Genomic DNA, 25,881 nt, shown 5'->3' with positions numbered 1-25,881 from the left:
CTCAATCCCTCTGACTCGCCCACTCCTTCCCCATCTTCAGGTCATGCCTGAAGACCTTCCTCTTCGACCGTGCTTACGGTCACCTCCCCTCACCCCCCTGGCTTGGCATCAGGCTCCGCCACTGTGAAGCACTTTGAGACGCTACCTCGCATGAGGAGCTATATAAATGCAAGTTGTTGTTGCTGTTATAACTGGCAAGAGTTGTAATGTAGTGGGAGTCAAGGATGTCAGCAATGAACAAGCATCAGATGTACTGGAAATTGAAACAAAATACAATCTGTATCCAGTGGTGGCCTCATTAAAAAGCAATTGAGTTCTTTATAAGTGTAGTCCAAGAAGCAGATATTTTATATTTAACGTTCACTCCATGGACAGACAGACAACAATCGCTGGTAACCATACAACTCATTTTTAAAAACAATCTTCTGGGACCCTCCACAGAGGTTGCCATCACCAATAAAATAAAACAAGTCGTCAAATTGTGCCCCGAAAAGGGTGCAGCTTTGTGGCGGGCGTCACTGAATCCACTTATTCCAGTTGGGTTCGTGAGGAAACAATTTGCTCAGTCTCAGAACACAGTCTATGGTAGGTTCATAGAAAACAGTACAGCTGTCAGACAGTTTGGGATCCTCCACCTCTGTAGCACTTGTAGGAGCGGAGAACAAAGAAGCCGGTTTGGATTTGGCGAGGCAGCGTCTTCGAATGCAACGGAGATCTTCCAGTCCCTGACACCAGAACAGAAATTCACAGCAATAATTATTCTCCTTAAAATCGTTTACTTGAAAATGTAGCTAGTAATGTTTTTTTCCCAAATTACATTTGATTGGCAAAACAGAGAGGAGATGAGGAGACGTTGTTACAGTCTGGAATGCACGGCCTGAAAGGGTGGAGGAAGCAGATTCAATAATAACTTTCAAAACAGAATTGGATATTTACTTGAAAAGTAAAAATTTGTAAGGATATGGGGAAAGAGTAGGGGAGTGGGACTGATTGGATGGATCTTTCAAAGAGCCGGCACAGGCACGAAGGGCCGAATGGTTGTATGATTGTATGATTCTATATATGGCTAGCAGCACAAATCAGTACAGCATCAATGCAAAAGAGTCCTTGAGAACAGATATGTTACGGCGCTTTATAACATACCTCAGTTAAAGCAAGCCATTCCTGTACACACCATCATTTTTACGCGAGTAAAATCGCACTTGTGAAAAAATTTACCTTTCTCGTCAATTCACAGGAACATGAAATTTGCTTTTTATATTTCTGAAGAAAATTATAACGCTAAAATCAAGCCGACTAATAGAATCAAAGACAAGTTAAGCTACATTTTTGCCGCCCCAAAAAAGAGAAAACCCTCACCTGTAACAATTCAAGTACAGCTACTGGCTGCAGTACAGAGTGATAGTAGCTCAACAGTTTCTGCTCTGTGATCCCAGGTTTGGTCATAATGTGGTACAGTACAGCTTCAATCATTCCCTTGAGCACTGGCTTGTTCAGGCTCCCGTCCACAATCCTCCAGGGATGGCAAACAAAGCTAATCTGTTCATCTTCACTATAAAAACAAAGAGGTGCAGTCGTATAAATCACGAGACCACAGTTGAGAGTTATTGTGTCCAGTTTTGCTCACCTCACTTTAGGATGGATGGGTGTCAGGGCTATCGGGGGGCAGGGCAGATAGGAGATTTACAAGGTTAATACCAGGAATGGATATTTCCACTGAACAGTGAGTCAGTGGCTGGAGGGAGTCAATTTAAGATAATTACCAAAGGAACAAAAAAGGGAGATTAGAAGGAAGTTGTTTTTACACAGTACTGTTAGGATGCGGAAACCCGTGTCAGGAGCAGTGGTTCAAGAAGAAACCAGCTTCCAGAGAGAATGGGTGAAGTATCTAAAATCGAGTACGTTGCCCTCCACTCCTCTTGATTCCTACCCCCCAGCTCGGGTGACTGTCCAACGCTGTGGCGTGTCCTCCAGACCTGAAAGGCGCTATGTGAATACAATCTATTGTTGTTCAGATACACAACAATCACAAAATTACATTTGTTTAGCGTCTTTCACATAGGGAGGACTTCCCAAGGCGCTAGACAATCAGCGTTTCGGACCCGAGTTGGGGATTGGGAAGGCCCGAAGGCACGATCGAAGAGGAGAGTCTTGAGGCGGGTCTTGAAGGAGGTAAGGGAGGGAGCAAGGCAGAGGGACTGCGGGATAGAGTTTCAGAGGGTGGGGGCAGAGTGGCTGAAGGCTCGCCCGACAATGGCGAGACGAGAGAAGTGGAGCAGGCTGGAGCTCACTTAGCAGAGGGAGCAGGAAGGTTGGTAGGGGATTAGGAGGTTGCAGAGGTTGGGGGAGAGCAGGGCCATGGAGGGCTTGGAAAGTGAGGTCTAGGCTCTTGAACTGTATCCTCTGTGTGATGGGAAGCCAGTGGAGTTGGGCGAGGATGGGGATGATAGGGTCGGGGAGCCTGGTGCGGCAGAGGACTCGGACTGCAGAATTCTGGATGATCTGCAGTCTATGGTGGGAGAAGTTGGGGAGGCCGACAAGTTGGCATAGTCGAGCTTGGATGTAATGAAGGCATGTATGAGGGTTTTGGCGGCCTGAGGGATGAGACAGTGGCGGAGTCGGGCAATGATGCGGAGGTGGCAGAAGGCAGAGCGGGTCATGGCATGGATGTAACTGCTGAGCTCACACTATTATTTGTGAGAACAACAGAAGTGACTATTCAAACAGTGGGTTTTTGCAGGGAATCTTTGGGTGTGGGAGTGGAATCGAGATTATGTATATGTGATGAAGTCTGTACTTTAGAATAGAAGATGTTAATTCCTCCAGTGACACCGGTCTATTCTCATATACTAGTCCGCCGTCAAGAAGTGGCCCACCAAACCCCCGCCCCAGTTCAGACAAGTCCATGATAAATCAATACCTCGTCTCCAATAGCTATCAAGCCACCATACTCATGGACTAGTCGTAAATTAAGAAAAATTAAATGAAGAAAGATTTCTTGGGTTGGCCGATCATAAAGTTTGGCGATTGTTGGTCTAAGTGAATCTGAATTAGAACATCTGAGTCCATTAATGGTCATCCTCGAAAATCTTCACATCTGAAACGTGAAGCGATTGTGTATTTGTTGGCAAACATGGCAGAGTTGAATAACCGGGGTGGGGTGGAGGGGTTGATGATCAGGACAATCTACAGTAAGAGTTGGAGCTAAAATCATAATCAATGATAGCACAAATACATTATTTTTGCATCTTCCTAGCAAGTCAATTTGCATGATAGTCATCATAAGAGGAATACCTACCAGGCCAATGGGATTTGCGACGATTTTGCTATTTGGGCACTTTCTGTTTCAGGACCTACTTTGGTTGCATTTCCTGCAGAGAGATCAAAATCAAAACTATGCACAACAGTTAAGGAAGTATGGGCTCCATTAACAATTAGCTGACGTAATTCTGTTGTTGAGCAGAAGCAGCAGGGATGTGTTTGTACTACTGCTAAACTTAAAGCAGCTTCACTGGGGGCAGCAATGCGATGCAGAATAATAATCATGATACTTGCATTTGATATAGCGCCTTATCACGTCTTCAAGACGTCTCAAAAGCACTTCACAGAATATACTGTAAAGTTAATTAACTGTATATTTTGTGGATGAAACATGGCAGTCAATTGCACACAGCAGAGCCTGCTTTATACTTCTTGCTCTACACCATATCATGGCCATAAAACACTTGGTTTCACTGTTCTCTTATCTGTCACTTCTCTGAGTGATGATCAATTATGTACCATGCTACAGAAATTTTGAGCTGCAGCTACGTAATCACTAAGAACACAGTTGAGACTACCTGACTTTATAATAATTCTTGCATTTGATATAGCAGCGTCTTATCACATTGTTGAGATGTCTTGAAGCGCTTCGCAGAATATATTGACTATGTATTTTGTGGGCAAAACGCGGCAGCCAATAGCGCACTGCAGTGTTCCACAACAGTCGTGGATTGAGTGGCCACATTTTTTTTGAATTGATTATTACCGCCAGAAAGCGATTCGCCAATCAACTAACAATCAGGTTCCTACTTACTGCTAGGTAAACAGAGGCGTGTTGAGTAACAAAACCTGCCTAAGTTTAAAACAAAATGCTAATGTTTCCTTCCATCTCTGCCCCAAGTGCTTACCTGGCTGACTACTGCACTCTTCTTTACTTAGCTCGGAAGAGACGCTCTGCTCTTTAATGCTATCCAAAGGGATAATTTCAACAGCACGTTCATCTCCACTTTGACTTTCACTGTGAGCGAGCTCACAACCCTCTCTCTCTGGGTCACTTGGTAACAAATCCTGACATTCTGTTAACGGCTGATCCATACGGCTCAAAGAACAGGTGGAAGATGGCGTATCCTGAACAAGGTCTGCCTTCAATATCTCCACTGTATCATCTGGATTTCTGTCACCGTGCCTAGACTCAGAAGCCTCATCTGTGAGGCGAGACCTCTTACTAGGATGGCCACAGTTATCCAATTCACATCCAATATCTTCACTGTTTCGTTTTGCATTTTCAATTGACACTGGACTGCAGCTTAACGGCACATTTTCTGCTTCTGCAGTGTTCGCCTGCAACCCATCACGTTCGTCCAGTGCAATCTCTGTGTTAGGATCGGCCTTTACGCTTTCCCTGCTTCCTTCAAACTGCTCCGTGCTTTCCAGGACATTGTTCTCTGTGCTCGATTCTGAACCATTTGCTCTGGGCCTTGAGAATATGCTCTGCTCTGATACCAACTCGACCGAACTCGGTAAAGCAAGATCCTCGTTCAATCTCTTCACTTCGAGAGGGTGCAGCAGCCACGGATGAGCGTGTATTGTTGCCACAAAGCGGTTTGTGTAACCCCCGACTGCTACTATTTGGTCCAGGGCCATTAAATCCTGTAAGCAAATGGATATGTTGTTGTGCTGAATTAAGAGATGAACTTGCACTTTGCTCAGGATTTCAATGACATGAATTTCTGCAGCCTGATTATCGCCATTAAATTATGCACAAACTTTACATTCATTGATATTCTACAGGTTGTGATAAATTTGACTTCGTGAAACCACTAACATCGACATCCTTCGAATCCACAACCACTATATTTCACAGTGGATCCTGTGAAGCGCTCTGAAATGCCTTAAATACATTAAACGTAATAAATGCAAGGATTATTATTATCCTGCAATTACACAACATTCAATGTATATTTATATAGCACCTTTCATGTCAGGAGGATGTATCAAAGCGCTTGATGATATGAACATGAACTTGCTCCTTATTAAATGTCAAATATTCCACTAAATGTTGAACCACATCCTCTTGTGTCAGGGCACAATGGACACAGTGGAGACAAACTGATATATAAATCACTACCGATTCCCTGTTGGGCTCAATTGACAAATGGTGATTTAGTTTTGAACAACGTCCCACAAAATTAGGCTTTATTCCTCAGCAGATTGCAATACTCGAGAACCAGCCGTATGATTTTATAAAAGGCAATATACTGCAGATGCTGGAAATCTGAAAGTTGCTGGGAACACTCAGCAGGTCAGGCAACATCTATGGAGAGAGGAAAGTGGGTTAACATTTCAGGTCGATGACCTTTCGCCAAAACCCTTCTCAGCGACTTCTGTTTTTATCTAGGATTTTATGTTTGACAAACCTGCAGGTACTGCTTTAACGTCTTCATTCTTTCATCCTGTGTCTCTTCATAATGAGCAAAGGCCTTTGCCAGCTCCGTCTGGCCTATACCAAACACAGCGCTGTCCTTGATTCTGTTGCTAATCTCCTGAACGGCGACCAGATCCTCAGGACTGTAGCCGAGCTCCTCCATCAGGTGTTTCTTCACCTTCTCCACTCCGTAGGTCTCGGTGCTGGGCCTCACCACCTTTGTGAACGACTGAGGCACTTCATGCTCGCCTGAAGCAGATTTGTACAGAACAGCTAAATCTGTCGGAAAGAAAGCAGCTTGTTAGAAACAATGGGGTATAACCGATTCACGTACATTACCCTCCACATGCTGGCAGGTGAAAGAAGGGAGATATTGAAGATAATCAAGAGATAACAATAATCCTTGCATTTGATATAGCGCCTTATCACGTCGCTGAGACATCTCAAAGCGCTTCACAGAATGCACGGCAAAGTGAATTGACTGTCTATTGTGTGGGTGAAACGCGGCAGCCAAATGCACACAGCAGCGTCCCACAAACAATCGTGGATTTTTTTTNGAAGAGATTATTAACCCTCTGAAAGCGATCCACCAATAGACTAACAACCGGGTTCCTACTTATTGCTAAGTAAAGAAACGTGCGGAGTAAGGGAACTGGTCTACAATTAATAATACTAGCACCTAACAACTAACCATGCGTGCCCAAACCTCCGAGGGCTGGTGTACCGCGCAGCTTTAACCTGACTTGACAGGAATTGACCACAATGTTGTCGTTTGGGTTCAGATTGCGAGTGTTGACGATTCCTGGGGCGTAATAGCCTCTCATCAGCAGGTAGTTGGTGTGGGAGGCCTGAGGAGCCTTCACCTCAATTCTGGGTTTGCTTCCAGTTTCATCCAGATCTTCATCATCATAATCATCCAAACCTTCCTTCCCTAGTCTATCAAAATACAAAAGTAGAGAAATATCACATCTTCCAATAAAAACAGGACAACCAACAGTGGTACCAGTTCCAGTTGATGAACTAGTTTTGGCCTAACTTTCTGCTGTAAGATCCAAGTCTAGTTTCCCAGCACTGTTGTTTCGCGCCACTAGACGTGTGCACTTTGCTCAAGTGGCTTACATTGCTTATAGTTAATGCTAAACCTCTCTTGCTTCCCCCTTTCCAGTGTATAATAAACAAAACCAATGATACAGATAACTGAGTAAGAAATAAACATTGGACCATCATCAGGCACTGTTGACTTCTTTTACCAATATTCAGCAAACAACTTGCATTTATATAGCACCCTTCACGTATGGTAATATGTTGGAGCGCTTTACCAGGATTCCAAGCAAGAGAGGGAGAGGGGGAAGTGATCATAGGCACATTCAAAGAGGTAGACAGAAAGGGGATGAGACGGAGGGGTAAATGGGGGCAGTTCCAGTGTTTAGGGCTGTTGCATCTGAAGGCTCGTCCACCCCATTTGGTGCAAAATCTGATTTTCTTAAAAAAAAATTCCCATTCTCCTTGAATATCAATTTGAAATATAGAAGCACGGAATAGAATCTTACCCTCCAATGATCCGTCAAGATTGAACTAACTTTCCAACCCAAAGGGAACAACGTGATTAAAATACATGCTAAAAGTTGAGGCTTTACAATGTCAAATATAATTGATCACAGAATTGACATAGCTATAATAATAATCCTTGCATTTGAACAGTGCCTTCTCACGTTTTCGAGGCGTCTCAAAGCGCTTCATAGAATATACTGTAAAGTGAATTGGCTGGGTATTTTGTGGGAGAAACGTGGCATTCAATTGCTATGACAAAGTGTTGGCTGGTTACCAGTGTTAGTTTTGGGGGGAGAGGGTTGGCGGGGAAAGAGGAGAGGATTTCCATAACAACTGGATTTCCTTTACCTTTTTATAACTTCGTTGTCCACCAGCGTGCTGTCCACCACCACTATCTGCTCGGGAATGGAGACACTGAAAGAGAGAAGACCCAGGACGAACAAAGATATTGTGGCCACACAGTAGCCGCCATTTCCGTCCAGAGGGTAGGTGACCATGTTTGTCTCCATCAGAGTTTCTTTGCCGGGAAAGGAGAAGGTGTTGGGAATATCTGCCGTTCCAGCCGACTTGAGCTTTTCAACAAAATGGTACGTCTCCGAACAGATATAGTTGGGGAAACGCCAGACAAAGTTCCTATAAGTAATAAACCACACACACGTTACACATCATCACCCTGTAAGTGAAGCTCTATGTCGGCAACAAGTGGAACAGCAGGCATTTGGTTAAGAAACGTATAGCTGTAGGAAATCTATTTCACCATTTTGCAGTCTGTTACTTATCACTGGTTTTACTAGTGACTCTAGGCTATACAGTCACTATACTTCAAGGTAAAATTCTGTGAAGCACTTTGAAACAACTTAACAATATATAACGTCGTTGCAATATGAAATGCAAGGATTATTATTGTTGTTGTGATATTATTATTGGACAATGGGTCTCAGAGCATAGCTCAACCATGAAATCAGTCCCAGGCTGCAGCAGAGTAGTTGCAAAGCCACCACAACTCTGCTGGTTTAGAAACTAGATGGGGGATACTATTCCAGATCTGCTGGTGATTTCCCTGTGAGAATTACATTCCCAAGTCAACAAAATTCACTGCAAACATTGAAACTAATGGATCATCTCCCCTTTTCTGAATCGTTCCAAAATGACTGCCAAATGGTAAAAAAAAATGGTAAAATAATACACCTTATATTTGGGATAGCGCCTTTCACATCAGGATGACTTCACAAAGCTCTTCACAGAATTTACTGTAAAGTGGACTGACTGTTTTGTCAGCAGCTAATTGCGCACAGCAATATCTAATAAAGAGCCACAGAGTGAGTGACCAGTTTTATTTGGAGGATTGTTGGCCAGGACACCGGGAAAGAGAAACTCCTTTCTCTTGTCCAATAGCGCCACGGGATCTTTAACGTTCACCTGAACAGGCTGACGGAGCCTCAGTTTATCGTCTAACCTGGAGGACGCCACCTCCGACAATGCAGCTTCCGCCAACAATGCACTGGTGCATCAGCCTAGACTGTGAACTCAAAGTGCCAATGTAAGTGCTACACACCTGAAGTAGGTCTGCGACAACTGATAAGACATGGGTGCGAAAGGCAAAGCACGACTCTTCTTTGGTCCTAAACTTTTACTGACTCGACGCCGGTTTATCAAACTCTTCTCTTGAAATTCAACGAAGACTTTTACCAAGACATCATCATTGTATTGTTTGTACAGATGGAAAGTCTACGGAAGGAAATCATATCATAAAGCTTTTACGCACAAAAACACACACGCACATTTTACAAAGAACCATTCTGGCAAAGGGAAGGTTAAATCTTCAAAATAAAATTATAGAAAATCTTAAAAGTCAACAGATCAGGCTCGAAATTCTACCCCATGATGTTCATCTTAAAATGTAAAATCGTCCAGAATTTTGAAAACTCCAGTTTAAATTTGGAAGATGACTTTCTGCAATTTTTCTTTAAAAGCAAGGCCTAAATTGGCTTTCCTACATCTCAAAATCTGATTCCTTACTTATAACTAAGAGTACACAGGTCATGTCGTAGCGACTGGAACCATAAAGAGTTTAGTGACATTTGTCAATAAAGAGTCTCCACAACGTCCTGTTTCCCCCATGTTTTTTTTCTGCAGTGCACTGATCAACAACTGTAACATGTGGAAGAATAAAGATAATTATATTTAATAGTATTCAGTTCAAGTGTTTAATTGTACTTAGACGTCCAGAGGATCGGTGTGAGTGAGTGATCGCCATTATTTTCATGGCAGATAATGATCCGTCGCCATGTTCAATGCCACGTCTTCCGTAACATGGACGGAGTGAGGAGACGAAATGCATCTCTGACAGTTTGTTCCAGCTCCTCCGTAGTCTCACATCACTTTTGTGTAACAGGACTTTGTGACACACTGTACAAATACCATAAATACCTGAAAAGACTGACAGGATTTCATCTGTGTGTCCGAGAGAGTTAATGTGCTCTGAATGAGATTCTGCAGGACCACGTAATGAATATCATCAATACTGCAAAACAAAAGTTACAATGTAATAATAATCCTTGCATTTGACATAGTGCCTTATAACATCTTCAAAACGTCTCAAAGGGGCTTCACAGAAAGTGAATTGACTGTGTATGTTGTAGGCGAAATGCGGTTTGAGTGACTAAATTATTATTATTTTTGAAGGAATTATTATGACCGGAAAAGCAATTCTCCATCGACTAACAACCAGGTTCCTACTTACTAAGAGGTAAACAGAGGCATGGGGAGCAAGGAAACCTGCCTAAGGTTTCGCCCAGCCCGGGAATCGAACCCAGGTCCTCTCCCTTGTGAGGGTGAGTGCTCTAACCATTAAGCTACAGGACTCCACCATATATTATTATTAAGATGATCGGAACCAGATTGAGTTTTCCATGTATACCACCTACACATAAAAATGTGGAATAAATTTAGAATGGAACACACACTCTCTCCTTGGAGGGATACACCCTGCTTACCTAATTCTGTCCGGCATAAGGCACAGATGGCAGCAAGTGGCAAGGTTGGGGCAAGGAGGAGGGAGACCCAGTGTGTGTGTTACCTCCACAACCACAAGTCTCTCTTCTTCTCTAGAGTATCTCAGACTAAAAAGCACCTTCCCCATGGGTTGCAGAAATAATTGGCAGCTGTAGTGAGTATTAAGAGACCAGACCATCGCTCTCTCCGTGATAACAAAACATGACCTCGGAAACTGCACAAAACAGCGATCAGTGAGCGACTTTACCTCAGGAACTCGTCTTGCTTCTGCTCTTCATCTTCCTCTTCCCCAATCACTAAGATTTTGTACCTGGGTAAACACAATGTTAAGAGATACAGAAAAGACCATGCATTGTCTGTATCATAGAAACACACTGCACAAAAAGAGGCCATTCGGCCCATCGAGTCTGTGCGGCTCTTTAAGAGCAATGTAATGCCAATCCCACTGCCCAGCCCTTTCCCCATAACCCTGCAAACCCGTCCTCCTCAAATACCCATCCACCACGTTTTTAAAAGTTGTTATTGAATCGGCCTCGACCGCCCTTTCAGGCAATGCGTTCCAGATTCGAACAACTCGCTGCGTGAAAAAATTTCTTCTCACCTCCCCTCGGCTTCTTTTAGATACTATTTTGAATCTGTGACCTCGAGTCACCGACACACCCACCAGTGGGAACAGTTTTTCCCTTTCTAACCTATCAAACCCCCTCATGATTTTGAAGACCTCTATTAGGTCTCCTCGTAACCTTCTCCGCTCCAATGAGTATAATCCCGGCCTCTCTCGCCTTTCCTCATAATCAAGGTCCCTCATTCTTGGTACCATCCTCATAAATCTCTTCTGCACCCTTTCCAATGCCTTAACATCCTTCCTATAGTGTGGTGCCCAGAACTGGGCACAGTATTCTAACTGAGGCCTAACCAGTCTGTAGGCCGCAGTACTTTTACCTTGTTATCTCCCTTCCACTGCACCATAACCATGATACAGTAAAACCTGCAAGAGTCTTCTCCTTATAAATTGTATGATCCACTAAGTCATACACGTACCCGAGTCCCACTCAGTTTCCTATCAAAACCACTTTGATTTCTTTGCACTAGTCATGGGACTCAAAAGCAATTCACAGAGTTTACTACAGTGTAGTTAGTGACTGTGTTGTAGGCAATGATTGTGGTGAATGATCCCAATCGCCAAAGAGAGTGAGGAATCATAAGTTTAGGATACAAACATTTTGCAGAAGAGAAATCAATCCCAAAAATCTCAGCAGTGAAGTAAATAGTAAATATGAAGCCACGTGCAGTATGTTTGACAAATCTTATAAACATGCAGAGTTGGCAACACCTGCAGCCGAGCGCTGTAAATAGAGGAAGTGGGACAGTGTCTAACTAAAGCTATCATGCTCGTCAGGATCCACTTCGTACTGTCGTCAGCACCAACCTGGCAAACAATTCCTGCAGAGTGTCTGGGATGTCAATATTTCCGGATCCTATTGTTGAGCTGAATTTCTCTCTCAGTCTTCCTACGAATACTTTAAACTCCGCCGAACAAACCTGTGCCGTACAAACAATATCTGATGTCGATTCCGAGAAAAATAAAGCAAATAGACAAGCACGCACAGCCACCCCTTCCGACGAATACTATCAAATAAAGCACATTTTCATGTGGAGACTTGTAGTGTCGTGGTTAGTGCACTCGCCTCACAAAAGAGAGGAGTTGGAATTCCCAGGAAGGGTGAAACCTTAAGCCTTTCCTTGCTCCACACGCCTCTGTTCACCTAATAATAAGTAGGAGCCTGGCTACTAATCGACTGGCTGATCGCTTTCCAGGAGCGTTAAAGCCTCAAACAACGACAATGTGTGCTAAACTGGCTGCCGCGTTTCACCCACAAAATATAGTCAATCCACTTTACAGTATATTCTGTGAAGCGCTTTGTGATGTGATAAGCTGCTATATCAAATGCAAGGATTATTATAATACCAGGTAGGTATCAAGAATCACATGAAGCCTCTGCCGCTTCTGTGACACACGAGACAGACAGAAGCAACATGACTATTATTCACACTGTTAGCTGCTGAATAAAATCAACACCAACTCAACCCCAGGGATTCACCGATTAGGGACTACCCTCCTCGGAATCTCCTTGGAGATGACCAGAGTGAGCCAGAATGTTGGCAACAGAATGTGAGAATCGAGTCACCCTTCTGTGGCGATTTTGTTCAAGCAAATGTGAGGTACAACAGAGCACTGCTGATGAGAGCCCAGCCAGCCTGGCTCATTGGAGTGGCAAGTATTGGAGTGACAGACCAGTCACAGTGACTCTTCCCCCTCAGCTCCTGTTAACCCGGCTTTACTGCTTGCTCGAAACATTTCAGCTCCCGCAAATCGTCTGGGATTACCACGATAATGTTACCAGTTGAGCAGCTTTACTGCTGTAATACAAGGATTAAGGATTTATGTACACAAGAGAAATCCATATACCTGTTTATAGAAGCTTGCGGTTACTCTGCCTATTTATGTTTCTTCCCCTCTCTTGCCTCGTCATCTCCCTTATTTGCTTTGTGTTTAAACGTGAAAAACAGACACAATTTTGTATTCTACAGAGACCACTCTGGAAGTGGGAGTTAAATAAAAATAAATTAAATAAAAACATTTGCTCTTAGCAGCTGGTGTCTCAACTGGATGGAAACCAGTTCCAAAGGACTTGTTGCAGGACAGTGAACAGTTAGAATATTGATGACTGAGTTAAACTTTGACTCTGGTGTCTATTGCGTCTTATCATGTCATCTGAGTGACAACAACAATATCTTGCATTTGTATAGCATTCATGTGAGTAGGTGTATTTTGGAGCGCTTATAACATGTATCAAAGCACTTCAACAGGCTATACTGTAACCTGTGACTGTGTGAATTTTGGGGGTGAAATGCGAAATACCATTAGAGGCCAACATTACCAAAGGTGCGACTGACAATGCCAACCTGAGGGTCCGACTGGGTAACTTGGCAACAGCCCAGAAAGCTGTGCAGTCGCCTCACCCTGAGTGGCCAACTGGTGAAAACGCATCATATCAATCAGCAGATGAGTGAATTAAGCTGCAACTTAATCTTCCCGGTTTGTGTTAATTACACAGTAATCTGTTTACAGTCCCGTCTGCACTCCTGAACTGATCACTGCAGCATGTAATCGCTTCCCCCACATCGTACTTTCCAATTGTAAAATAGGATATTTAAGTGAAAACTGCACAATCCAACATTAAATATGAACATTTTGTTTGAACATTATCTGTTACATTAAGGCAATTCTCCACTTTCTCTACTTTGTTCAAAGCTCTGATCTTTGGGGAGAAAACAAGCCACACAGTTCTGCTTACGTGGAAGTCTTGATAATCACCACTCTTATTCATAAATTCTTCAATTAAGTCATGATCCTGATAGACTTCGGCAAGACAGATCCTGCAGACAACACAAAATGACACAAGTGACAAACATTTGATATTTTAACAGCTACAATTAGCCAATGAATGTGAGAAGGACCCGGAAAAAAGCATCATTATTAACCTACCTTCATAATAATAATTTGACATAGCGCCTTATCATGTCGTCTCAAAGCACTTCACAGAATATATTGTGAAGCGCGGCAGCCAATTGTGCACAGCAGTGTCCCACAAACAGTGGTGGACTGAGTGACCAAATTATTCTGACTTTTTTTTCGAAGGGATATTACCCCTGGGAAAGTGATCGGCCAATTGACTAACAACTAGGTACCTACTTACTGCTAGGAAAACAAAGGGGTGTGGAGTAAGGAAACCCGCCCAACGTTTCGTCCGATCCATACAATATTTATTGCACCAACACCCAGTACATTCGACTGCATATAGGAACAGGAATAGTATGGTGGGACAGAGCAAGCGGGGATGTGGGTGGTGGTGGAGGAGGAAAGGAGGCAAGCACACCTTGAGCCTAGTGACCAAGTGCTCAAGCTGTGATGTGCCTATCCGTCCCGGCATAAAGGGGGAGCAGCATGGGGGAAGGGGGGGCTAAGATCACACTTGATCTTAGCCAAACGGCCGAGAAGCAATCGCACTTTACCTGTAGTTAAGCATCGTCTGTGGATTCCTGAGGATATAGCGGGATCTCCGGCCCACAGCCAGAGAGGTTTTATCCAGTGCCTCTTCAAAATGAGCATGCAGGACATCTCTCACAGCTTGCCAGGGCACAAAGGGCCCCTTTACCTAAACACAAGAAATCTAGGTTTAAAAACAGACCAGATTTGTATATTTCCACTGAATTTTACTTAATTAGTTAGCTAGGCTGTATCCTTGCTGATAAATTTAGAAGCGGTGACTGGTCACCGAGAGCAGAGATTCTTCCATTTAACTGCTAACTGGTCCTAGCTGGATAAGCAGCAGGAAAGCAGTGACTTATACTGTTGTGTGTTGCCTCCTTTTTTCAGCCTCTCCTGCTCTTCACCACCAGCAGAGGGTTCAGTCATGAGATGGAGTCTGCAATTCTGGCATTCCCTCCCTCCACATCTCACGCAACAACAATAACACTTGCATTCGGTATAGCGCCTAATCATGTTGTTAAGACGTTGTTAAGTCTCAAAGTGCTTCACAGAATATACTGTGAAGTGCAGTAACCCTCAATCAGGAAAAGCCCCCGCCTGCGTCCTTCATTTGCCCCCCCCCCCCCACTCCTAAAAAAAACCATGCGTATTTAATTCCCTCCTTACTTTCTTGTTGAGGACATGGCTGGCCACTCGACACAGCATGAGCAGACTGTCTTCCTGAGCTGTCCAAGTCACCCGCAGCTTTGTCATGCGGCACAGCGCGCTCTTATCAGCATCGTCGTGGAAGCGGAACCGTTTTGCTTTTTGCTGCTCCGACGACTCGTCTGCAAATGTTAGAAAGCGATCACGGCCCTTTTTTTTTAAGAATAAAAGTCCATTTATTGGGCCAACCGTAGACCTGTGCTCACCGGATACGTAGTACACCCCGCTGGCCAACCAGCTGGCTCCTCAACATTAAAAACATAATCCTTGCATTTAATACAGCGCCTTATCACGTCATCGAGATGGCTCAAAGCGCTTCACACAACATATTGTAAAGCGAATTGATCCCATATTTTGTGGGCGAAACGAGGCAGCCAATTGCACACAGCAGTGTCCCACAACATTCGTGGATTGAGTGACCTTTTTTTTGAGGGATTATTATCCCCAGAAAGTAATCCACCAATTCACTAACAACCGGGTTCCTATTTACTGTTAGGTAAACAGAGGTGTGTGCAGTAAGGAAACTTGCCCGGGAATCAAACCCAGGTCCTCTCACTTGCAAGGAAACTCCACAATAGCCCTCTCACAGGTCATTAGCTTACTCCCTACGTCACACACGTGCTTGCTTTGCCCAGGGAGCAAGTCTCTAACGTCACCTCTTACACGAACGTGTTCTGAACTGTTGGCACTTCAAACAGCCATGCTTCCTGCCATTGCATGCCATGCCAACACAAGGTAACATTGGTGGTGATCCGCAAGTCATTTTGGCACCTCGTTTACATCGTGGACACTCAGCCACCGAACACAATGAGGCTGAACTCAAGCGAGTGTGAGGAGCGCTATATAAATGCAAGTTCCAGCTGCTATTGAGGTAACCCCTGCACTTTGTGAACTGTCTGACTGGAAATTAAACTAATGTACGATTTAATAAGAAAGATGGACTAACCTTTCCTTCTCCTCTTCCTCTTCCTCGGTCTCCTCACGCTGTCCTTCTCAGGCGATTTTCTCTTCATGCCCTTCCCGCCACCCACTCGTTTGTTTCTGCCCATGTTGAGCTCTTTTTCCATCCGAATGTCTTCCGCTCTCCTGGCCAGTGGCTCTTCAGCAGCCCCCAGCATATTCAGTGCATTTCCTGAGCCAAACCAAAACATCTTCATCAGAAGAAGCACAAATAATGGGAGGGGAAGAGCCATTAAACCTGTGTGAGATAAAGTGCTGCTCTTCTCTTGCACCCTGTTAAAGGCAGCAAGACAGCAGAGCAGCTGGGGGGAGGGAATTATCGATTACTTTTGCACAACCTATAAATCCTCTTAAAGCGACAGAACAAATAGTTGCGATTACTTTTCTACAAGCTATTGGTAAGCAGCCTACAAAGACAATATTGGCTATTACATTTAAAATAAGGCAAATGAGGAGTACCGAAGGTTGTGCTGTGTATTGAATTGTACATTTTTCAGTATTCCAGTCCAGTACTGATCAGCGATGACATTAGGCTGTGGTGCTCCTTTGCGATGCTAATAAAAGTTTTCACTAAAATGTTCTCTACGTTATAGCAGAAATCCATTACACAGCAAGCAATGCAGAACCACATTACTATCGTTCTGATGTTCCTTGAAGCCAAAGGAATCTCACCTGCAATACTGAGAGAAAGGGGATGTTTGCTCAGGAAGATCTGTAATCTGAGGGCTGGGCTGTTCTCTGCGGGTGTGTTGTTCTGTAACAGAAGCAGGCCTGTATTAAAGACAGTAGTTTGCTTATATCGCTCTCTAAACTAATGTGATAACATGGGGAAAAAACTGAACAGACAAGTTGTGGGGCAATGACACAAAATGTGAAAAAAGGGAAGCTAATGTGAAGGATAATACACAGAGGTTATAAAAAAACACAGGTGTCCAGAAGGACAAGCCCATGGTTCCTCATTTGTTTAGATCATTAGAAACAGTATCATACAGTGAGGAGAATAAGGAGAATAATGTAATCTTGTCTTTCTGTCTTGCTATTATAATAATCATCTCTGGATTTGAGGTGTGGGTAGGCCATGTGTCTCCCACATGCAGAAACCCGTCACCATGCTTAACAGAATCACATGCATCCCATTTGCATTTGTTATTGTGCCTTGCCACAGCATAAATACGTCTCAAAGAGCTTCACAAGATTTCCTATAAGCCACATGACTGTGTATTTGTAGTTGATTGTGCAATCATGCTGTAACATGGAGATTCTCAGACAACAGAGCTGTGGCTCCACCACAGTCCAGCAAGTGTGTGGTGGTACTTAATAATAACAACAATAATATTTCTTGCTTTTGATATAGTGCTTTATCATGTCATTGAGAAGTCTCAAAGTGCTTCACAGGATATATTGTAAAGTGGAGTGACTGTGTATTTTGTGGGTGAAATACTTGCTGTGCCACAGTACAATACAAAATTACATTTGTATAGCACCTTTCACGTCAGGAGGATGTCTCAAGGTGCTGGGAGAGAGAGAGAGACACAGCCTTCACCGATGCCCTGTTTAAACTCCTTACCTTCTTGGCATTGCTGATAATGTAACTGGTCCAAATCCAGTTTCTCTTCAGATGTCCAAAGAAGCTTGAATCGAGACCTGCCGCCCCGAGGCCATCGCCGGGTATGATCCCATCATCCACCAGACTGCGGCTCCCCCTGGAAGGCAGGCAAGTCAGCAGAGCCACAGAAATACATAACAACAATCCTTGCACTTGATGGAGCACATCTTCACATTGTTGAGATGTCTCAAAGAGCTTCATAGGATTGTATTTTAAAATGTGGGGAGTGTGTATATGCAGGCAAATGTGGAAGCCATTGCAATGTCCAACAAACAGCTATGAAGTGGGGATTATTGCCCAGGAGAAACTGGAAGAAACTCCCTCGTTTCTTCGGATAGTACTATGGGATCTTTAATGTCCACCTGAAACTCGGTTTAACGTCTGAATAGAAGGACAAACCATTGATATTGCAGCGCTTCCCCAGCACTACACTGGAGTGTCAGCCTAGACACTAGAATGTGAGCTCAAAGTCCTGACATAGGGCTTGAACCCACAACCTTGAGACTCAGAGACGAGAGTGTTATCCACTGAGTGAGGCTGAAATAATTTTCCATCGCTCCTTCCTCTTTTGTCTTTTTCGTGATGTGCGACAGCGACACCTAGTAGTGATCGATGGGTTAGAGACCCCCTGGGCTGAGGAAAACTGCCGTTCCGTTAGCAGTACACGTTACTCTTCCTCTGGGATGGAGGACAATGGTTTGGACACATAAATAATTCACTGAATGAGTGTGGAAAGCTGAGGAGAAAAAGTCTAACTGGAGACATAGGCAACAGGTAAATCAACTGAAAGCAACACATACGTTGTGTACTCCAGCATGGCACACCTCCGCTCCAGGGTGTGACGGCCAGCTGCTGTCTCTTGGTCCATCACCGAATTGGGTACACGCTCCTCTGCTCCCGCTTGTGTCGCTTGACCACTCTTTTTGTTCTGGCGAGGGAACCGAATCACTCCTTAAAAAATAATACAATGCAGACATTACTTTATGACGTCAATTGGCCTTGCTTTGCAGAGCCAGAGATTTCAAACAACAACAAAAACAAGGCCAGGTGAAGGGCGCCATGTAAATGCAAGTTGTTGTTGTTTACAGGATGAATTGGGTTATAATGCATGCGGATCTCATTCATTGTGCACGTGTGTAGTTTGTGTGCTAAAACAGTAACCAGGAAGTGTCATCGCCCGGTGATATGTTGACCCAGAAGTTGGGCTTTTCTCAGCCAGGAAACCACCCAACAACTTACATTTATTCACGCAAAATAAAGTCTCAGAACATGCAGGGAACAAGCCGGCTGTCTGCGGCCGTAAAGTGAAACCAGTTGTGACGCACAGTTAGAAATCTTCATTACCGGACTTAATGGATCCCAACAACCACATTATAATTAATGGATCCCGACGACCACATTATAATGAGGCTTCACCGTATGAACACAGTCAGACTAAACGTCTGCAATGCAACTTTGACTGCAGTGTGACATTTGGTGACACCGTGTGGCCAAAGCATGTAAAGCAATCCTGGAGGATTAACACAACACAACCTGGATCCCAATAGTCAAGGCTTTTTGTTAAAAAAAATGCCCATTTGTTGAGGTGTCTGTACACAAAGGCTCAATGGAATATAAATAAGTGTTCAGTCAGAGTCTATAGATTATTGTTTTAAAGTATAGCTATTTCAAGAGGAGGAATACTAAAAGGGTTTGAGGAAAATGAGCAGGTATAGATTATCAAGAGACAAAAAACACCAGCGCAGAAATGATGGGTTGAGCGGCCTGTTTCTAAGCTGTAACGTTTTATGATCACTATGCTGTGTAAACTGGTATGTTATTATAAACTGGTATGTTATTATATTGTTAAACTCTCTTGGGAGAGTAACAATTCAATGAATAAAGCATAAGTTATTTTATAGCAATTTTACATCGAGTGAGCAATATTACTGCAGCAAAACACTCCCTCAAACTCTGGTACAACCGAGCCAAACCTAGCCGGTAAGGACAGGTAAGGAAAGGCTGACTTACCCAGTGGTGTATTCAGACACACACACATCAGGTCAAACCAGAAGCTCTCCACATCCTGGAAGCGGTTAAAGGTGTAGCGCCGTTTATCGAACGGTCGGTTGCTTCTGGCCATGTTATAATGGGGGTCACAGCTGGTCGTGTCGACAATGGTGGCATTCCTTTTGATAGAAATGAAAACCTGTCGTGAAAACGATGACAAGCAAGTGAATGGTGACTTCTCGGCGAGATGGTGAACAAGAGAACCATGGTCGCTTCACCCACTGATACCTGCTGTGACCTACTGAGCCCTACCCCGCCTGCCTATGGTAAGAAACAGCTCCGACTCCAATCACAGCAACAATATCTAACATTCACCAACACTCACATGGTGACACGATTGCTTCCCTGTACACCCGACTCCAATTACATATTATAATAATGTAGCAACTGATATACAGTGATAGCTTTCACATCGGGAAGACGTCTCAAAGCGCTTCACAGGATTTACTCTGAAGTGTAGCGACTGTGCATTTTGCAGGTGAACACAACAATAACTTTGCCTGCAGAAGTGTCCCACAAACAGCCACAAAGGGAGTGACAAATTTTATTTGAGGGTTTGTTGGCCAGGGCACCAGGAGAGAGAAACTCCCTTCCTTTTTCCAATAGTGCCATGAGATCCAACATCCACCTGAACATCTGAGGCAGACGGGACCTCGGTTTAAAGTTTAATCTGAAGGATGGCACTTCCAGCAACGCAGCGCACCCCAGCCCTATAGCCACCCTCATACAGTCTACATAGACTATGAGGGCCTAGTACCCACAATATTCTGACTCAGAGTGTGAGTGCTACCAACTGCGCCAAGTGGCATGTCCTGAAATACTCGTATACTGTATCCCAAATTATTATTTCCTAAACAAAATTATTTGCATTTGAAAGAATCAACACTTTTTGCTTCTGCCATCTCCCTAGGGAGCCTGTTCCACAGACTTATCACTTGCTCACTGAAATAATGTTTCCACAGATTTATTTTGAAATTACCCCCCTTCAAACGCAGGCCGTGTCCCCTAGTTCTGCTGTTCTGGACATTATCTCTACACTATCTAGTCCCTTTAGAATCTTAAAAACAGCAATCATATCACCTCTCAACTGTTGTCTTTCCAGTGTGAACATGCCCAGTTTACTTACTCTTTGCCATCTCTAACATATAGCACAGCCTCCATCCATAGTCAACACTAACACGTGTGCAAACAGCCCACACCCAGCAGGACTCCCCAAAACAATACCTGATCTTTCTCTTGAAATTTTTCTGTCGGACCGAACTGCAGCAACCCCATGTAGCACAGACGCTGCAAACTCTCAAAGAAAGAAAAGATGTACCTCCTGAGAAACAAAAAGAATAATTTTTCTTTATTTAAAAAAAATTCTGAAACTCCATTCACCAACTGGGCTAATAATCTAACAAATGACATCTCCAGGAAGCTCTCCCACAAGCAACAAGCTTAATCTCGCCCACCACCACCCCCTTTCCCCACCCACACACACACTCCGTTGTTGCCTTCACTGGGGTCTAAAATACTCTCACGCAATGCAATCTCCTCTCAGGGTTTTCAGAGACGAGAAAGTGTTAAAAAAAAACGCGCGCGAGAGAAAGCCAATGCTCTAACCTCTTATAAAGGAGCTGCTGCCTCATTGGTTGCGGCAGGTGTTTAACTAGAGAGAACTTTTTCATTTGATCATTTATATACTCTTCCATATTGTCAACCTGCAAAACAAAAAGCAAATAATAATAATAATAGAAAAATCCATACAGCGCCTTTCGCCTTCGGGGGAACGTCTCAAAGCACTTCGCTGGACCCACTGTAATAGTGACTGGGCATTGTAGGTGAATATTGCTGGAATGATGCACAAAGGTCCATTCCCACACAATCTCTTCAGTCAATCTTCAGTCAATGTTGACACACTATGCAGCAGCAGGAGGCAATATAAGAAGGAAAGGACCACTCACATGACTGGAAGATGCCAGGAATGAAGACTCAGGCAATCAGATAGTATAGATTACAGCAACTCACACCGAGGAAGAATTATCAGGATCAGCTCTCTCTCTCCTCCACCGCACCTCCACCCATACACACAGCTCCCTATTAACATTAGCTATTTTACTGGGGTCTAAATTATAACTGTAAAGCAATCCCAACCAGCAAACACCATTGCCTTGTATCCTTTTCGCACCTTTGACCCAGGACAGCAACTCAGTAACCTGCTTACCCCAATAACCTGCTTATTTCTAAACACTGTCAGGAGGCTGAAAGGTTCCACCACTGACAGCTCTACCATTGATTAAGATGTAAAATACCTGGAAGTGACCCGAACCAACACGAGGATTTGTTAAGAAACGGTGCTGTGCCGCATACTTTCAGCTGCAATGTTGAGCGGCTTTATCTTCTTAAGGAAAACAGTTTTTGCCACATAGGAGCCCTTCAAAAGTGTGAGAGAGCCTTTCGTACCACCCACTACGTTCTAAGCAGTGCTTTTAAGCACCATTTCGGTAAGTGTTTTGTTTTACACCCCTGTACCATTTGCTGCAGGCTATTACACACTAAATATACTGCAGCATGCTGATTCACAATGAAAGAATCCATTACGGAGAACAACCGTCTGTGGACAAAGTTCCTTATTAACAAGGGTGCCCTCTGTAGCTTACATTAATGGAGCGCTTAATTACACATTACAAACAAACAACTAGCATATTTGTACATTTAATATGCACATGAATAATGGAAGGTTACCAATTGTCCAAACTTCCCAGGTGAAAATGTAAAATCTATCAAGTTCCCTTAGTCAGGGCTATTTAAATAATAATAATAATCCTTGCATTTGAGATAACTGCTTATCATGTATTGAGATGTTTCCAAGCACTTCAGACTATTCTGTAAAGTGAATTGATTGTACATTCTGTGGGTTAATTGTGGCAGCCAATTGCGCACAGTAGTGTTCCACAAACAGTCGTGGATTAACAACCAAATACAATACAGCCTTTAGCCAGATCCACACAAAATGTTCAATAGCACTGTACTGAAGATACTATAAAACTCTTGCCTTATCCTTGCACAACGTATTTTGAAGCATTTTGTAAGCCCTGCAGAACATTAACCAATCCGTTTGAAAAACCTGCACCATTGGATGATCAAATGAAACCCTCTAAAGAGAGACCGAGTTCGAAAGTCTGTTTTTTCCACCCCCATCATCCTTCTTTTTGTAGCACCGTAATTCTAGCCGAATCTCACCCACACCCCCAAATAGCAGGGCTCAATATAATAATAATAATAATAATCCTTGCATTTGATATAGCGCTTTTCACGTCGGGAGGACGTCCCAAAGTGCTTCACAGAACACACTGTAAAGTGAATTGACTGTATATTTGTGGGCGAACGCGGCAGCCAATTGCGCACAGCAATGTCCCACAAACAGTCGTAGATTGAAAATGACCAATTTATTATAGTTTTTGGTTTTGGAGGGATTATTATTAGGCTCTGTGTGGAGTAAGGAAACTTGCCCAAGGTTTCACCCTCTGCCTGGAATTGAACCCAGGTCTCTCACTTGCAAAGCGAGTGCTCTAACCACTGAGCTACAGGACTCCACACCACTGAGCTACAGGACTCCACGGTTTAACATTCAGGTGAAAGAAATAAGTTACCTTGTGGCTGACTTGAACTATCTGGATGAAGATGGAGAGAGGGAGACAAAGCAGAACATCGCTAACAAGAGCCCAGCCTTGCCCAAACTCTTTGTGAATAGGAGTAGCAGGAGTATATCTCTTCCATGTTGCCTCGTCTGCATACACTGTAGGAAAGTGATGTATTAATCAGTCAGTTGCAGTGGTTAACAATAGTACTAAACCTGCACTGCTATCAAATTAATTGAATATTTTGGGTTTGAAATGGACAGAACTAACACCCAGTTCATTAAGTGAATGAAATGATTATCCTTCTCCTAAAAAAAAAGTAATTTCAAAGAAACCCTGAGGTAGATGTGAACTAACAGATGAGATACCACAGGAAACACCAATTCCCAAAACAGAATCAAATCAGCAGTTGTGGATACATTTGGGGTTCCTACAAACAGGAATTTATAAGCATCATAATATTATCACTGTCCCTGTGCAGGATATTGTTTCAAACTGATCTGGTCCTTTATAATAACATCTCCACACTGATAATAATCCTTACATTTGATGTAGCACCCTATCACATTGTTGAGACATCTCAAAACACTTCACAGAATATACCGTAAAGTTAACTGACTGTGTATTTTGTGGGGCAAAACTCGCCAACCAATTGTGCACAGCAGTGTCGTACGAACAGTCGTGGATTGTTTGATCAAATTACTCTTCTTTTTTAAAGGATTATTTCTCCCAGAAAAGCGATCTGCCAATCGACTAGCAACCGGGTCCCTACTTACTGCTCGGTAAACAGGCGTGTGGAGTAACAACAAGAACAAGATTTCATTTATAGAGCACCTTTCACGTCGGGAGGACGTCCCAAGGCGCTGGACAGTTGGGTCGGGACCAGAGCAGGGGGGAAATGGTCAGGGTGAGGGGAGGGAAGGGAGGGAGCGAGGAGGGGGTAGAGAGTCGAGAGGGAGCTGAAGGCTCGGTCAAAGAGAAAGGTCTTGAGACCGGCCTCGAAGGAGGAAAGGGAGAAGGCGGCGAAGGTACTGGGGATGGAGTTCCAGAGCCTCGGGGCTGAAGGCCCGGCCACCGAAGGTAGGGCGGTTGGGGCGGGGGATGTGGAGCAGACCGGAGCCAGAGGAACGGAGGGTACGGGCAGGTAAGTAGGGGGATAGTAGATCGGAGAGGTAGGAGGGAGCGAGGCCGTGAATGGCCTTGTAGGTGAGGATGAGGATCTTGAATTCGATCCTCTGGGGGATGGGGAGCCAGTGGAGGCGAGCGAGGGCGAGGGTGGGAGTGATGTGGTCGCGAAGCCTGGTGCGGGACAGTACACGAGCTGCAGAGTTCTGAATGACCTGCAGTATGGAGGGAGGTGCCAGGAAGGCCGGCAGTAAGGAAACTTGTCTAAGGTTTCGCCCCGCCCGGGAATCGAACTCGGGTCCTCTCGCTCTCTCGCGAGCCGAGTGCTCTAACCCATACACTACAGGACTCCACAATGATCATGACTTCAAAGAAAAGTGAGGAAGAAATGGAATTACCGGTCTTGTTGACAAATAAAGGTTCAATCTCGCAGTTCCATTGGGTGCCCTCACTGTCAGCGTTTGGGGCCAATGTTTCAGCTCCAGTGCCCAGATTGGATTCGCTCAGTATTGTCTTAGGGACGTCAGTGACCTTATTTGACATTGCTGAGCTCAAAGCTTCTTCCGCCGTGTCTGTGGCCAGAGCCTCTGTTGCCTCACTGTTCAGTGCTTCAGCGGGAGGCTTCCGGAGAGGATGTCCATAAACAACGTACCACAGAAAGGTGTGGACCAGGCGCAACCGAGGCATCTTGGGCAGAAAGCCAAGTGAACGTCCGAGCCCGGGAACTGAAACGGAACACTTACAAAGTTAAAACTTAAAAGGAATTGCACACAAAAAGATAGAGATAATATACAACAACTTTTCATCTCTATTTTTAGGCTAACTCATTCAATTAGTGCAGCAGAAGTGACATAATCTCATGTCTCAAGCGGTATCAGAACTTCATTGCCCTAACGCACAGTTTCAAACCAGATGCTTTCTCATAAGAATACGTTCGGATTCTACTTAGTGAACTTACTTTTTAAACTATAGTGCATCGATGTTCACAAGCTTGCCAAACTAAACACTTTATACAATTAATTACCAGCTGGTCAGTATTCGTTTCAAATATGGATATTCTTGTGTATGTCACTTATAGTCAGTGAAGTCTTTGTCTGATGGGTGTGTATATTATAACGATACAATAGGGAAAAAGCTTCCGACCACAGAATTGCCAATGCGTTAGTTTATATCCCACCACATTCCCTACACAAATATTCACTGTAGATGTGGGAATACTTAATGTAAGAGGACTCAACACGTTTTTAGGCAGAATGTGAGTCAGGCATTTCTCTTCCATCCTACCACCCTACCTCGCTCCCTGTTATACCGCAGTCTCCCAGTGCACCACTAACCACAGACTCTTACTATTTTTTATTAGTGTCAACAATCTATCTCTGAAATTTACAACAACAACTTGGATTTATATAGCGCCCTCCACGCCGGACGGCGTCTCAGAGCGCTTCACAGTAACAGATCCCGGGACCGAGCCGGGGGGAGGGGGAGGAGCCAGGGGAAGGGGGAGGAG

General features: G+C 44.0%; 1 protein-coding gene across 1 annotated transcript in view; it reads right to left on the bottom strand.

Annotated features, from left to right (window-relative positions):
- Positions 1-282: 282 nt before the first annotated feature.
- LOC103188267 (general transcription factor 3C polypeptide 1) overlaps positions 283-25,881 on the bottom strand; it is a 43,797-nt gene continuing 18,198 nt past the window's right edge. Inside the window, exons 15-37 of the mRNA XM_042341075.1 lie at positions 24,773-25,099; positions 23,262-23,407; positions 21,232-21,329; positions 20,851-20,947; positions 19,588-19,765; positions 18,378-18,528; positions 17,539-17,674; positions 16,644-16,725; positions 15,958-16,143; positions 14,973-15,133; positions 14,330-14,472; positions 13,612-13,693; positions 11,682-11,794; positions 10,500-10,562; positions 9,668-9,761; positions 8,793-8,965; positions 7,586-7,870; positions 6,378-6,622; positions 5,679-5,965; positions 4,170-4,911; positions 3,299-3,371; positions 1,360-1,552; positions 283-725 (exon numbers count right to left, since the gene is read on the bottom strand). Of these exons, the coding sequence (XP_042197009.1) occupies positions 516-725; positions 1,360-1,552; positions 3,299-3,371; positions 4,170-4,911; positions 5,679-5,965; positions 6,378-6,622; positions 7,586-7,870; positions 8,793-8,965; positions 9,668-9,761; positions 10,500-10,562; positions 11,682-11,794; positions 13,612-13,693; positions 14,330-14,472; positions 14,973-15,133; positions 15,958-16,143; positions 16,644-16,725; positions 17,539-17,674; positions 18,378-18,528; positions 19,588-19,765; positions 20,851-20,947; positions 21,232-21,329; positions 23,262-23,407; positions 24,773-25,099 (4,265 nt within the window). The 3' untranslated portion in view covers positions 283-515. The remainder of the gene's footprint in view (positions 726-1,359; positions 1,553-3,298; positions 3,372-4,169; positions 4,912-5,678; positions 5,966-6,377; positions 6,623-7,585; positions 7,871-8,792; positions 8,966-9,667; positions 9,762-10,499; positions 10,563-11,681; positions 11,795-13,611; positions 13,694-14,329; positions 14,473-14,972; positions 15,134-15,957; positions 16,144-16,643; positions 16,726-17,538; positions 17,675-18,377; positions 18,529-19,587; positions 19,766-20,850; positions 20,948-21,231; positions 21,330-23,261; positions 23,408-24,772; positions 25,100-25,881) is intronic.

This window comes from Callorhinchus milii, unplaced genomic scaffold (genome assembly GCF_018977255.1).
Source record: "Callorhinchus milii isolate IMCB2004 unplaced genomic scaffold, IMCB_Cmil_1.0 Scaffold16, whole genome shotgun sequence".
In the NCBI taxonomy this organism is placed as follows: Eukaryota; Metazoa; Chordata; class Chondrichthyes; order Chimaeriformes; family Callorhinchidae; genus Callorhinchus; species Callorhinchus milii.
The sequence above is the reverse complement of the archived record's forward strand: the minus strand, read 5'-3'. Positions and strand labels throughout refer to the sequence as shown.